At 36.5% G+C, this 16038-nt stretch overlaps 1 protein-coding gene across 3 annotated transcripts in view; it reads right to left on the reverse strand.

Moving 5' to 3' along the window:
- Positions 1-15712, reverse strand: part of LOC121419901 (dynein axonemal-associated protein 1-like) — a 34434-nt gene extending 18722 nt beyond the window's left edge. Inside the window, exons 1-8 of one of the 3 annotated variants that reach the window (XM_041614382.1) lie at positions 15603-15712; positions 11518-11811; positions 9594-10446; positions 7958-8144; positions 7553-7763; positions 5341-5399; positions 3880-4059; positions 452-545 (exon numbers count right to left, since the gene is read on the reverse strand). In XM_041614382.1, the coding sequence (XP_041470316.1) occupies positions 452-545; positions 3880-4059; positions 5341-5399; positions 7553-7763; positions 7958-8144; positions 9594-10446; positions 11518-11748 (1815 nt within the window). In that variant the 5' untranslated portion in view covers positions 11749-11811; positions 15603-15712. The remainder of the gene's footprint in view (positions 1-451; positions 546-3879; positions 4060-5340; positions 5400-7552; positions 7764-7957; positions 8145-9593; positions 10447-11517; positions 11812-15602) is intronic. The other 2 variants (XM_041614383.1, XM_041614384.1) reach the window with 2 other exon arrangements.
- Between the last annotated feature and the right edge of the window lie 326 nt (positions 15713-16038).

The following is a 16038-nucleotide window of genomic DNA, read 5'->3' on the forward strand; positions in this document are numbered from 1 at the left end:
AGACTTTGTATGTGAAGTGTCATCAAAGAAACACTGTAAGAAACCCAAATCGACTACAAATTTGCTTTTAATCAAAGGACTTATGCTTTATTTGGAATTAAATACAGATTTATTACAATGCTTAGTTAACAAGTGAAGGTAGACATACCTCTATGGAGTTCTGAAAAATATCTTGAATCTAAGGAAGACTTAATCTCTTAGCTTTAATCAATAGGTTAACAAAGAAATTTTCAGTCAATTTCCTAATTAGGAGAGAGATTTAATTTTACACAGCAAGAACTGTGTGTAATTTAAAATGTGAATTCTTGTTACTTCATAAATCACGACTGGTCAATAGAATACCAGTCATTAGCCTGTTGGCTAACATAACTGATTAGTCACATGATTGATTTTAGCTAATCTTATGATAAGTGGCCTTATCATACTTTTAAGATTTAAAGAGATTTCATACCTTTACTACTGGTAATGTCTGTGTGCTGCTTTCTGCCCTTCCTTCATCATGTACAATATGTATGACTCTGTGTTGCTTAGCAACAAGGTTCCTCCTTTATACATTGATGAAAATAGGTAGTATATCCAATTAGAAGCTTGTCAGATTTGAATTATTTAAGCATGTATACTGAATACATGTACCTCATGAGAAAAATAACCATTTTCAAGAAAAATAAACAAGAAAAGGCAAATGATTATAAATAATTGTATCAAATATCAATATTGACTAAAACTTTAAAAATATGTCAACAACTTTCTGAAAATGAGCATAAAATAGACCATTCTTAAATATCGGATGCTTTCTAAAAATCAGCATGAAATCATGTATTCTAAGCATCATAAAAATTCATCTCATACAGTCAAAAGGTAAAATTTGAATTTTAAAAAAATTGAAAAAATAAGATCAAATTAGAATGCATCACAAGTAATGGTAATAAAATTTTCTTTAAACTTTCATTGAAAGTTTTTCTCTGGCAATGATGCTCAAAAATAAAATATCATTTTGGCAGTAATAACTATTTCAAATGGCTTGTAATGCACAAAAGAAATAGTCTTTGTTGTAATTTACTGAGCCATCTGAAATTAAAATATCTGGATGCAATTCTACTGAAAATGTACATAATAAACGAATGTATGGAACTACACAAAAATGGTCAGTCGAATTGATTGAGCTATTTCTCATTGTAATACAAATTGTGAGGGTATTTAAACTGCAATATATTGCAGAGGTCCACTCTTTCTCCATGAATATTACAGGCCTGTGAGTGGGGTTTCAAAACAAGTGGAATGCCTCTGGCCGTCTCACCTGCCTCACGCAGTTAAATATAGCAGCAGTGCTGACTTTGAAAACTACTCTAACTCGCACAAGATGTTCAATGATACATGGTTACTATTATGTCCACTTTTTATGAACTAGACCAATAAACTTACAGATATGATGGTTATTTAACAAAAAAAACCAACATGGCTCAAAGTTCATTGACCTTTGACCTTGATCATGTGACCTGAAACTCGCACAGGATGTTCAGTGATACTTGATTACTCTTATGTCCAAGTTTCATGAATCAGATCCATAAACTTTCAAAGTTATGATGGTAATTCAACAGATACATCCAATTCGGCCAAAGTTCATTGACCTTTGACATGTGACCTGAAATGCGCACAGGATGTTCAGTGATACTTGATTACTCTAATGTCCAAGTTTCATGAATCAGATCCATAAACTTTCAAAGTTATGATGGTAATTCAACAGATACCCCCAATTCGGCCAAAGTTCATTGACCCTAAATGACCTTTGACCTTAATCATGAGACCTTAAACTTGCACAAAATGTTCAGTGATGCTTGATTACTATTATGTCCAAGTTTCATGAATCAGATCCATAAACTTTTAAAGTTATGATGGGAATTCAACAGATACCCCCAATTCGGCCAAAGTTCATTGACCCTAAATGACCTTTGACCTTGGTCATGTGACATAAAACTCATGCAGGATGTTCAGTGATACTTGGTTAACCTTATGTTCAAGTTTCATGAACTAGGTCCATATACTTTCTAAGTTATGATGTCATTTCAAAAACTTAACCTCAGGTTAAGATTTTGATGTTGATTCCTCCAACATGGTCTAAGTTCATTGACCCTAAATGACCTTTGACCTTGGTCATGTGACATGAAACTCTAATAGGATGTTCAGTAATACTTGATTAACCTTATGGCCAAGTTTCATGAACTAGGTCCATTACTTTCTAAGTTATGATGTCATTTCAAAAATTTAACCTCAGGTTAAGATTTGATGTTGACACCGCCGCCTCCGTCGGAAAAGCAGCGCCTATAGTCTTACTCTGCTATGCAGGTGAGACAAAAATAGCTGAAAAAAGCTGAAAATTGACCCTACTATTTACTTCTCGTCTTTTGCTTTTTAGAGGTATCTTGCTTATCATGCTCTTGAATGTCTGTATGCGCTCTTTTGAAAGTTGCAGCTTCAGTTTGATTTTGGAAGAAACAGTATGTTCAACAGACATTTTGAAAGTCATAGAAATATTTCCAATGATATATAAACAACAAAGACCAAACTCCAAAGTCAGAAAGTTCAAAACACTAACTTCATAAACATCCCGAACACTAGACCAAAAGCTTCAGTCTCTGTATTTTGGTTGTTCCGCTGAACTGCGTTAGCTCACTCACCAATACATAGACTGAAGAGATTGGAGGCCCGTAGGTACAGACAACGTATTTTAGCAGTAACGTTGGATCTAACAGCGGAAACCCGATTTTCTGATCGTTTTTTGTACATAAAATGTCACATTATGAAACAGAAATCACATCCATATTTACGAAAAAAATGTTTAAAATTCAGAAATATCGTACCTTAGACCGCAGTTACCGCTAATTCCTTTGAAATGATGATCGAAACATCGTCATCTTCGATACTTTCGTTGGTCATCGTAAGTTGCCATCTTGGATGACGTCATAATCCTTACAGACGTATTTACCAGTCGCTACCTATAGCGATTTGTGCCGCTGCTTTGCGCTTGTACATGTTGATGTGCGTGCGTTCGGAACTTGTCGCTCGCATTGACTGGCCAAGAAAGATATCGAAAATTTAATCGGAAAGCCTTGATAAAAGCACAACTCATATCCATTTACCTAGACTTGTTTTCCAGCCGTTTTGGATAAAATAGCGGAATTTTGACTTGGAAAAAAAAGGAAATGGAACACAGGAAAGAAGCGGAAATTGAAATCGGTCTTAAAAATGAAAATAGCAGATTTCCGCTAAATAGCGGAGATTTCACAGGCCTGATATTAAAAAGAATTTGAAGGCTTAGAGGAATGTAGGCCTACATGCATTTAACCAACACTCATTATCATGAAAGGTTTAATGTTCATTGTGGGTTGACAACTCTATTCTAAGTAGTAGTTCTTGTGAATGAGAAGTGATCAATTTAACTGTACAATAAACCCCAACAACAGGGACAAATAAGGATTTATCAAAATTGTAATCACATTAGAACTATTGTATTCAAATGAAGTTTGTAATCACTTTGAAAGAGAAATACCAATGCACGGTGTTGAGTACACTGCTATTTAGCAATCTTTTTGGATTAAAGGAAAAGCAAATCATTGGGACAAACTAGTTTGAGTGAAAATATAAAACTCAAAGTTCTAAATGTGTGACATTACACATTTTAGTCGCATTGCCTGTGTGACCCCAATATCTATAACTCTCTTAGTTACAACTTTCTAAAAATTCAATTGATCTGTTTTGTTTTGTTTCATACAATTCAATTGGTTTCAACTGTTTCAATCTCTTTTAATGCAAAGGAATGACATCACAATAAAGGAAGAACTAGTGTGTATTACTCACACAAATTGAAATATCAAGACTTACATGGGTTCTCTATCTCTGGTAGCAGCTCTCTCATTGTCACCCGTTTGATTTCCTACAGAGGTCAAAGATGACTGACCTTTGACCTGACCTAATTTCTGCATGATCTTCCTCCTCTTCTCATGCCAACCAAGGGCAGAATCTTCATCATCACTACTGTCATCACTAGAACTACCTTCATTCCTGTAATACAAAGAGAACAATGCTTTAAGGCTGACACGTTTAGATGAACAAGATAAGCAGATTTTCATTATTTCATTTATTTTGTGGATTGTTCTTGTGAATCTTACACTTTCCTAAATTTTCAATCTTTTAATCCTCTCCCTTGCTTTCTCTCTAAATGCTTATAAAATGGCATTCACATATACAGGGTTCCCACAGAAATTCGAAAACAGAATTCAATGACTTTTCCATGACTAAATTGCTGCTTTCCATGATTTCCTGTGACGTCCCAGGAATTGGGATATCAAAAAAATGGGAAAATGGAAATCATGAACACCAATTATAATAGCAGAGTATGATCACAGAGTATGAGAGTTGCGAGACATGACAAACTGGAAAGCTGCCATAGCCAAGAGGTAAATCCAATATCCATGACTTTTCACAAATTTTCCAAATTCCCTGACTTTTTCCAGGACTGTGGGAAGCCTGACATTGAACAAATATGCGTGCTTAAGGCCTGGTCCCGCTTGCTGACAGACACAAAATGTATTAATAACGGATACAGCGGTTAAGCGAAATTTTAGGGTGGCTCCATCCATATTCATCTGCTCCAGACAATGGGTAAACAATGAAATCACACTGGACGGATGCTCAATGGATATAGAGCACATGTGCAAAGTTTACACAACAAATACACAACGTTTTCCAACAAACGGCAAGGTTCTTTTCTGTTTTACATCCTCTCTGCATCCGTAAGTGCAGTTGGACCAAGCCTTTAAGAGATCTAATCATTATTCCTGTGGCTGCTATTAAGTCAAGCATTTTCTTCATGAAAGGTAGCTCATGTATTCTGATTTTTATCATTTGATGTGAATTTTATCTATCAATTATCCAACTGTCACATTTATTTGGTGGAACCGGTGTGTTGGCTCAGTTGGTAGAGCGTCCGTCTCACAACCGGGAGGTCGGGGGTTCAAAGCCCAACCGCGTCAGACCAAAAGACGTTAAAAGATGGGAGTTGCTGCTACCCTGTTTGGCGTTCAACGATTAAAGGAATAGAGCCTCGTCGATCTGGCACTGCACAGCGGCTGCTCGGCCCACAAACAATTGGGCAAAGCAAATTTTCGGAGTACCGGTATTTCAAATAATAAATTATGGTTGGATGGATTCAACAGGAAAAAAATTTAAGCATATCTTCTTATGACCCTTTTTCAGTACATTGAAATCTCTATGATTCATAGATTGCTTTAGAATGTTAGGAAACTCTAGAATATCTCAAATGATCTACTCAATGATACTCACTGTTTAGAATGTAGCTGTAAGATTCTTTGAACTGCTTTGGATGGGGCATTGCTAGACAGCTATAAATAAGACATAAAAAAGCTGTGATTTACATGTGAACGGAACTAAAATTATAAAGTCTCTGCACATTTCTAATTGGTTTAACATCAAGCTGCGATAGATTTTTTGAGTTGTGTTTGACTTCACATCATTCTGCAACCCCCGTCGCGTAAGACCAAAACACATAAAAAAGATGGGAGTTGCTGCTACCCTGCTTTGCGTTCAACAATAACATCAATCTGGGGTTGCACAGTGGCTACTGGGCCCACTATCAATAGACCAGTTCATAGATAAAGCAATTTGGTCAAATAACCTTTCTGTTAACATGCCTTACATAGCACGATGCAGATATTGCATAGAACAGGTGACTAGAATAGCACAACAATCAACATTCTACGAAGGCATTTCTACTTGGAATGCATTGGCATGTTGTTATTAACAATGTACATGTACTTGGCCAACTTAAAAAACCTGTCACTAGTGGACTCATTTTTTTGGGGGGGTAGGGGTCATCTAGTAAAAAACACATTTCAAAGAAATATATGAATAATCATGACATCAAATATGGTGCTTGTCTCATTAAATATCAAACCACCATGTCACCTTAGTACCAATGACATTCTTCTGATCATGCATATAATTGAACTACAAACTGGCTTATTGGGCAAAATGAATTTCTATCATTTCTATTTCAGATATCTATTTTAATAAAACATAGCTTTCATTCTTCAATATTATCATCATCATGAAGTTTTATACACAGTATCCCCATCAGTGACAAACACTGTTCTCCCAGGGGGGCCTATTACATGAAACAAACAAATAAGGACAGAAAAGGACAAACAAAATACAAAGATAAACAAGTGGAATGCATCTGGCCGTCTCACCTGCATCACGCAGTTCAATATAGCAGCAGTGCTGACTTTGAAAACTACTCTAACTCGCACAAGATGTTCAGTGATACATGGTTACTCTTATGTCCACTTTTTATGAACTAGACCAATAAACTTACAGAGATATGATGGTTATTCAACAAAGAAACCCAACATGGCCAAAGTTCATTGATCTTACATGACCTTTGACCATGATCATGTGACCTGAAACTCGCACAGGATGTTCAGTGATACTTGACTACTCTTATGTCCAAGTTTCAAAAATCAGATCCATAAACTTTCAAAGTTATGATGGTAATTCAACAGATTCACCCTATTCGGCCAAATTTCATTGACCTTTGACCTTGGTCATGTGACCTGAAATGCGCACAGGATGTTCAGTGATACTTGATTACTCTAATGTCCAAGTTTAACGAACTAGACCAATAAAGTTTCAAAGTTATTATGGTAATTCAACAGATACCCCTAATTCGGCCAAAGTTCATTGACCCTAAATGACCTTTGACCTTAATCATGAGACCTTAAACTTGCACAAAATGTTTAGTGATGCTTGATTACTATCATGTCCAAGTTTCATGAATCAGATCCATAAACTTTCAAAGTTATGATGGGAATTCAACAGATACCCCTAATTCGGCCAAAGTTCATTGACTCTAAATGACCTTTGACCTTGGTCATATGACATAAAACTCATGCAGGATGTTCAGTGATACTTGATTAACCTTATGTCCAAGTTTCATGAACTAGGTCCATATATTTTCTAAGTTATGATGAAATTTTAAAAACTTAACCTCAGGTTAAGATTTCAATGTTGATTCCTCCAACATGGTCTCAGTTCATTGACCTTAAATGACCTTTGACCTTGGTCATGTGACATGAAACTCTAATAGGATATTTAGTAATACTTGATTAACCTTAGGGCCAAGTTTCATGAACTAGGTCCATATACTTTCTAAGTTATGATGTCATTTCAAAAACTTAACCTCAGGTTAAGATTTGATGTTGACGCCGCCGTCACCGCCGCCGTCGGAAAAGCGGCGCCTATAGTCTCACTCTGCTATGCAGGTGAGACAAAAATCAATTAAGTTTGCAAAAGTTAGGTGTTAGACTTGAGTTAATAAAAGGTCTATGAGTTCCTGCATTTCATCAAACAAACAGTCGGTGCCTTCACTGATAAATGTTATAAGCTACTAAAATCACTAGATCTCACCAACTCACACAAATCAATCAGTATTTGCTTGATGACACACTCCCCATATGTTTTAGTAATCTAGACTTACCTCATCTTCATCCTCTTTTTTAGGCCTCAAGTCCAAATAGACTGTTTGCTTGCTCCTCTGAAGATTCATTACTTTTCCTTTACTAGCTATATTTGAGGGCTCTCCTACATCTAAAATGGAATGGTCCATGACAGTAGAGGTCCCTGTAGAAGCTGACTTGTTTTGGGTTCTTTCACTCGGCTTGGGAGGGGAGGTGCTGGTGTTGTTGAATCTAGACCCATAGAAATGAAATGATATGAAACATTCTTTATTCTGTACACTATACCACTGTGGGGTATCATATCTAATACTACTGTCTTTACTAACAACTATTAACCTATTAAAAAATTTAACAATTTCTATATTATCAATCAAGCATTTGGTATCAAAATTATTATATCATGAGAAAATGATGAATGTGCCTACCTTTTAGGACTAGTCTTCTCTTCCCAGACCACTTTAGGAGGTGGTTTGGGTGGTTTAGCTGCTAGACCTTTCCCCTTTTTCTTCCTGCCTTGCTGAGAGTGTGATGGAGTGAGGTCTGCCTTGCTAATCTTCCCTCCAGACTGGTCAATACAAAGCTGGGCTAGCTTGTCCATCAGGCATGTATTATCTGTTTAGAAAAAATATCAATAATAAGAACAAGGGATATTCAACTAATTTCCACTGATGTTTTCAGCAAACAAGATGTGCCTACAATGTACATGTATCTAATGAATTCACAACACAGTACACTCTTGTAATATTAAAAAGATATCAACCATTAACCCGTATAAGATTGGGGGGAGGGCTGAATCAGCCCCCACTCAATTTTTTTTGCAATAAATCTGCCACGCAAAGTTTTTTGACCGCGTCGCTCGTTGATTTTTTAATTTTAAGTCTTGCGCAACTCTTGGGACCAAAATTGCGACTCCAAGGTATGCGGTTCCAAAATTATGAAACATTTCATGGCATGCATGCAGACCCAAAATTACTCAAAAACATGAATTTGTGTACATTTCCAATACAAATAGTGTTATTAGCCAAAATTCTTATATGCATCATTATTTTTCCTTTTATTAATTAAAATCAATGTCATCTTGTTTATGGTCAAAATGAAGTCCCCAACGATTTCCATTAAAAAAACAATAAAAAGAGTCAAAAAGGAAGAAATTGTACATAAAAATTTTGAAAAAAAAGCATAGGAAAGGAAAATAAATTAGATGCTGAATTATTTTACATTTGATCAGATTTCTATAAGAAGTCTGTGAACAAAAAAATGCATTTTAGGGGCATTTAGAATAATTAGAGCAAACTTTTGATTTCATGCATAAATTAGCAAAACTAATTGGCCAAGAGATTTTTGCAGAATTTAATCTTATAAGTTTTGTTGATTATGCCATGGGTAATGTGCATGCCAATTTTTGTTGCGATGGAACGATCAAAATGGATAAGCAAAAGGCATAAAAACTTAATGCTGTTGATACATGTACCTGACTGACCTTAGTAAAGCCTGCAGACTTTTATAAAGCTATTCAATTTTGAAGAAAAAAGTGCCAACCAATCCTTAATTTTGTTATCTTTCTTGTATCTATTTTGATCTGTCAGTGAACAACCATCATTTGTTAATTCACCTACATCATAGAGCTCTCTGCGTTATGTGACCAATCCCTATCGCACAATAGTATCAGCTTTCACATTATTATTCAAAAAGACAAATATAAACAAATGATCAATATGAGTGGATCCTACCCCTGCAACATTTTCTCTATCTTACTGATTTTGTACATATTGCTAAGCTTTGAACATATCTTTGATGGGCTTGAAAAACCTTAAAAATATAAAAAGCTCATTAAGAGCTTAATTTGAAAATTAAGACCTAATAAAGTGGCAACATTATTTTACCTAGAAATAGTTCTCTACAGGAATTTAGAGACTGTTATCATACAATAAAAATACCATACCATAAAAATCTAAAATCACCTACAATTGAACTGAGCTGCCATTTGAGACATAAGGTTTTAACAGCAGTGGAACGATATACATGTACATTACACTCATGAGGTCTGTTTGAGTCACTTACCCGTGCTACTTCCATCTCCTTTCCCTCCTGGTTGACCTCCTGACCTCTCCATGACATTTGACCTCTCAGGAAAGGCATCAATCAAGAGGTCAAGATCAATAAAATCCACTTTCTCTATTGCCAACGTGGGAACTTCTGCAGGAAGCATGGCTTCAATTATGGCATCACTTTCGCTTTGCTCCTGGAACACCTCTCGATTATCTACAATTCTTGATGGATCTTTGGTCAGCTCAGCCAATATGGTTTCTACAGGCACAGATTCCTGAGCAACATCCATGATACTGTCACCTGGATCAATGTCCTGAGGTAAGTTCTCAAGGTCATCCTCAAAATCCAGTCCAAAGCTTTCAGCAACAACTGATGAAATAACAGTCTGAAGGCTACTTCCGGATTGTCCAAGGCTGCCTTCAGAGTTACCAAAACTGCTGCCAGAGTGTCCAAGGATGTCCTCTCCATCATCAAAGTCATCGATGGATGGAATCATATCTCGAGGAACAAGTTCCTGTGCAAGGAGAGGAGAGCGGACAGTCCCATCATCAGATCCTGTCGAAGACATGGACATCAAGCGCCGGTTGAATACCCTAGGACTGGTTGGTTCTCCACTGGTTTCAGTCTCAACAAGCTTTGGCATGGATGATTTGAAGGAAGCAGGATTTCTGTAAGGGCTGGAATCCTGACTGATTTTGATGTACTCATAGGTGGGTGCCTGGACTGGGATGTCTTCCAGGTCCTGAGTGGGTTCCAATGCCTTTCGCCATGCTTCAGGTGTCAAGGTATCTTCAGTCGGATCTCGGTCCGAATGTGGTGTTTTCATAGAACGATTGAAGACACTAAGTTCCTCATCAGAGCTCACCTACATTGTATATGAATGTGTAATAATAAAGCAAAGTAAAGATATCTATGGTCTGTGTACATTGATAACTCTAGATTAAACTTCATACTAATTTACAATAAATAGACCAAAACTAACAAGAGGTTTCAATCAGTCGGAGGTACAAACTATTCCTATCCCCCCTTTTAACTTTAAGCACACCAAAACCAAAACATTCTCTATCTGCATAACATCCTAGATGGGGTTTAAAGGAGAATGAAAATGAAACCATTTCATAGCTTGTGTAAAAAAAAGAAAATCAACGAAACAAATCAATGAATTCTTGAGAAATATTAAACAAATAATAAGAAAGTTATGAGCATTTGAATGATGAGATCACAAACTTATGTGGACATCTTCCCAATGGCAATATGACCAACATGTGTGATGTCACACATGCACAACTCTTCCCTTTGGACACTGAAAATAGGCTATCAAATATCTCTTTTTTTCTCAATCTCATTCTCTGTGATGTAATAATTAATGTGGAACCTCTATGATGTGCCATTTCATAAAAAAGGATAAAAAAACATGTTATAGACTATATAAAATTTTAAACTGAAATATTAAACTGAGGAGAAGTTGTACTTGTGTCACACCATAGGTCTTGGTTGTATCGCCAATAGAATCTCAATATTAAAATACTCCGAACATTCTTATTTTTTTGTTCAATCTTTCTGAAACTTTCATTGATCAGTCGGATTTTTCTCTTTTACATAAATTGATTTCAAAGGTTTCCTGTTTGATAGCAACATTTATAGTGATCTATTGTGTACATTTATTAAATATTTCAATTTTTGCAAATTTGATACGTGGTATATCTCTTCATTGAATCATGAAATACTCACTGGCAATTCCACATACATGTATTCATGGAGGATGTTTCATGTTGTAATGAAGAAAAATTAAGAAACTTCATATTTCAGGTTTTGACATATAAATGAAATTGTGTGTGTGAGAGATTTGTTCTATAAAATGATAAAGTTTAATCATTCCTGGACTAGGATTTAATCTTAATAAAATATATGTAATTTGTGGAAGTAAAGAACTTACACTTGAAGCTTCAAAGTCAAGGGAAGGAATGCTAGCTTGAATATCTGCAAATATTGTGTCCATCTTGGGTTGTAGCTCTGAAACCTCTGAGAAGAGATTTTCATCAAATGCAGCAGAAATCTTGCTATCATTGTTACTCTCCTTATCAACAATATCAAGAAGATGTTTGATTTCATCATATAATTCTGTGGATTGGTTGCTAGAGAGAGCCTCAAGAATGTGCTCAGCCATGGTTTAGCTTTAGAGGGATGGCAGCAAGCTCTTAAATGTTGACAGTCGGCATGAGAAAGTTATCTGTTAATATAAATTATTTCCAAATTGTGTTAGGCAGACACTTTCATGAATATATCATATGTTCATTTAAATTGTCTCAAAATGACTTTACTAAAGAAGGAAGACAATCATTATTAGTCCATAAATTGAGTCAATATTAATATTATAAAGACATTATTTGATATGCATACACATGTCTTCATAATCATTGATTCATTTTTCATCATGACATAAAAGAATCAAACTATACATATTAAACAAAGCATGCCTGTTAATGAATGTTTTGATGACTTGGACCAGTGGTAGATCTAGAAAATTATTTACCTCAGTCCTGACCAAGACCAGTTGCAATCTTGAAAGAGATTGTGGATTAGCTTCGCAAACGGACCGGAAAAGAGTCTGTTTATATCAGAGCATATTAGATTTCCCCTATCGTTCACAGAGATTTATGTCAATCCCAAAGTTGGTTTTAAATTCCTGACCAATGTCAGTTAGTCTGAAGGCGGCAAAGACCCTAAAAAGTGATAAATACAAGTATTTGAAACTGGTCTAAAAACTGCAGGCTATCTGTGGCAATATTTTAGACTCAGGTTAGTAATTCAAAAAGTTAGCTAGAATTTCACTTTTTTATTCACTTTTTCATGCGCATGCGCAAGGGTCAGAGCTCAGACACTCCCAATGTTTTGAAATCAGCAGGGAATACGTGTGAGGAACTCGATGTTGGCTCTAACTCACCAATTTTTAGGCTAACCGGAGGATAGATATGGAGTCAGCCTGTTTCGGGTACACGTGTACTCGCCTGGTCAAGTCAGTGTTATTTATGTACGTATGTGCGTGCATCGCGTAACGTTGGCAAAGAATATAAAACAAGATGGCGGCGTAAACATCGGGCAAGTCTCTTCCGTCTTTTTATAATATTTTTCTCATTTTTTTATGAATTCTTGTTTAAAAATAACCAGAGCGTAGAAATGCCGGAAATGAAGTTTTATCCCATGTATGATGGGGGACCTAAGGCTACGCACTTTGTTTTAAAACAATAAAAACTATCCCAATTTTAATATTTCAACAAAAACATTTCACTAATTTGTGGCAAATATTCTAAAGATCATTAACCAAGAAGAAAATATCTCAAAACTCACTAACATGAAAATCCCACTGTGTTTTCAAACACGTCTTGATTTCGCCGCCCAATGTAGAAGGGGTCCTAAAACTACACACTCGATTTATCATGCAAAAAATACTATTTCCTGTGCCTCAATTTCTAAAATGTATTACCATTATTATATAGAATAAAATGAAATTAAAGCGAATATAACTCAAAAATTCCAAACAGTTGTTGGTTTTCTCTGCATTCAGAGATTTACTGCAGCCTCTGTAGAAAAAATTGAATATTAGGAATCGTTCGTCAGTCTGCAGTCACACTCACAGTTCCACACACAGAGTGCGCATCTGCCATAGAAACTGCATGCGCGATGAGTGGTGCGTAGCTTTAGGACCCGCGCAGCTTTAGAACCCCTAGACCAAAAGCTTCGGTCTCTGTTATGTTGGATGTTCAGCTGAACTCCGTTGGCTTCACTCACCAAATACAGAGACCGAAGTTCTAGCACGATCTGTACAGGGGACTCAATGGCCATATGTTTATGTACTTAAGATCGGATAAAATGGGGAAGTGAATTTGCGCGATAGCCGAGGTAAGTCACTGTTTTTGTTCCTTTTAACTTGATTTTTCTCTGTTTTTTGGCAATTAATGCCAAGAGGGAATATTAATTTGCATTTTGGTTGTGTTAATTTTCAAAATTTTTATTCATTAAAGACATAAATTGAAGAGCCCCGACGGGGTGATTTTGCATTGCAAGTCCCTTAATGGTGGCTGCACGATAGCGAGCCGTCTGTGTACGAGGAGAAATTTAAAAAGAAAAAAGGTTAAAAAACTCCTCGAAACAGACAGCTGCCAGCTGTCTATAGTATAGAACCCCCTACCATACATGATTTAGGGCTACATGTAGATCTTTTAGAAGGAAAGTACAAATCTCGGGGGTGAAAGTTTCAGGTTTCCAACTGTTGACTCCTAGTCCTACCTCCTACCTGCGACCTGAGCTCCGGCCCGCTTCGGCTTTGCGGGCCGGAGCTCCCTGGGTTAATCTACCGTAGACCAAAAGCTTCGGTCTCTGTTTTGTTGGTTGTTCAGCTGAACTCCGTTGGCTTCACTCACCAAATACAAAGACCGAATTTCTAGCGCGATCTGTGCAGGGGACTCAATGGCCATATGTTTATGTATGATGGGGGGACCTAAAGCTACGCACTTTGTTTTCAAACAATAAATACTGTCCCAATTGTTATATTTCACCAATTTGTTGCAAACATTCTAAAGATCATTAACCGAGATGAAAATATCGCAAAACTCACTAATATGAAAATCCCGCCGTGTTTTCCGAACACGATAATACGCCAGTGGCGGACTGTACCAGCCTGGAAGAAGAAGAACACCTCTTGATTTTGCCGCCCGATGTAGAAGGGGTCCTAAACTTAAAGCTACGCACTCGATTTATCATGCAAAAAAATAGTATTTCCTGTGCCTCAATTTCTAAAATATATTCAAATTATTATAGGATAAAATGAAATTAAAGCGAATATAACTCCAAAATTCCAAACAGTTGTTGGTTTTCTCTGCATTTAGAGATTTACTGCAGCCCCTGTGGAAAAAATTGAATAGGAATCGTTCGTCAGTCTGCAGTCACAGTTCCACACACAGAGTGCGCATTTGCCATAAAAACTGCGTGCGCGATGAGTGGTGCGTAGCTTTAGGATCCGCGCAGCTTTAGGCGACCCCCTATTACTTAAGATAGGATAAAACGGGGAAGTGAATTTGCACGACAGCCGAGGTAAGTCACTGTTTTTGTTCCTTTTAACTTCATTTTTCTCCGTTTATGGGCAACTAATGCCAAGAGGGAATATAAATTTGCATTTTGGTCAAATTGCGGCCTTTCTCAACAAAATCCCTGAATCGTGTGCAAAGTGAATGAGTGCACAGACATGGTGTACCATTTTTTTTTTCAATCTGAAAATGACAGCCCAAGGTTTTTTCAAGAAAATCCTATATTTTCTTTCATTTTTTCATGAGAAATTTGGTACACTTACTCACAATAATATAAGGAACATTATTAATTGAAAGATTTTGTGAAATAAGGATTTCATGTTAAATCTTAACTCAAATTGTTAGGTGCGCAGACTTGGGACCCACCATCATACAACTTGGCTCTTATTTAAATTTGATACTTTAAATCATTTTTTTCTTAATTCAAAATAGAGATCAAAAAATAAAAAATTTCTTGCCATATTACTTTCCACCAATAGAGGGCGTACACAAAAATATGCCCAAAATTCAAGTTTTTGAGCGCTCTGGTGAATACAAAAATTATTCCCAAGTTACTAATGAAAAATAAATTGCAACTGTACGGAAATTAGTAATTTTGGTCACAAAAGTGATATTTTAATGACTTTTTAAAGTGTGTACTCTGGACAACATTGGCATACCAGGCATAGTCCTACCTGTAGATTCCTCACACTAGTACAGGCAGAGTGGTAGCAGTGAACAAGTGGGTTAATCTACCGTATATTGTGAATGCAAGTCAATGCAAATTGCAATTGCAAAGGCCAAAGCAAAGCAAAGCGTCCCTGGCTACGGGGCCGACGACGGACAATTCAGGTGGAAAACTATTACTTTCAGTTAATTGAAGATAGTCTACATATTATTAATAGCATGCGGAGTATTCATTTTATTCAACTGATATACCTCATAACGTTCAACATACCTCAAATTTCCCAAATCACCTTGAAACAGAATCAAAACATCTCGAGCTACCTCCTCGGTCTTGCCTTGACCGCCATCTCGATATCTGAGAGCGATGTTCTAAATACACTGCGCCGGCGCAGTACGCGCATGTTCGATGTACCTGTGTAATGGATGCTAAACGTGTCCTGTGCAAATTCATTCTTCCAAGGGATACATGCTCCTCATTCTGGTATATACATGTAGGTCCATTCTTCCTTTTCATCTTCGAACTACTATTTTTTTCATCCGAGCTTTCTATCATCCTCCCCTTCTCGATCCTCCTCTTCATCATCACCTTCAGCATCATCCTTACCATTATCTCATTATTTCTTTTTTATTTTATTGTATGATTGCTTTTTGTTCGCAATGGTAATTTTACTTTTTATGTATACCTGCCTTCAACCCCGCATTAAATT

Source organism: Lytechinus variegatus, chromosome 8 (genome assembly GCF_018143015.1).
Source record: "Lytechinus variegatus isolate NC3 chromosome 8, Lvar_3.0, whole genome shotgun sequence".
Classification (NCBI taxonomy): Eukaryota; Metazoa; Echinodermata; class Echinoidea; order Temnopleuroida; family Toxopneustidae; genus Lytechinus; species Lytechinus variegatus.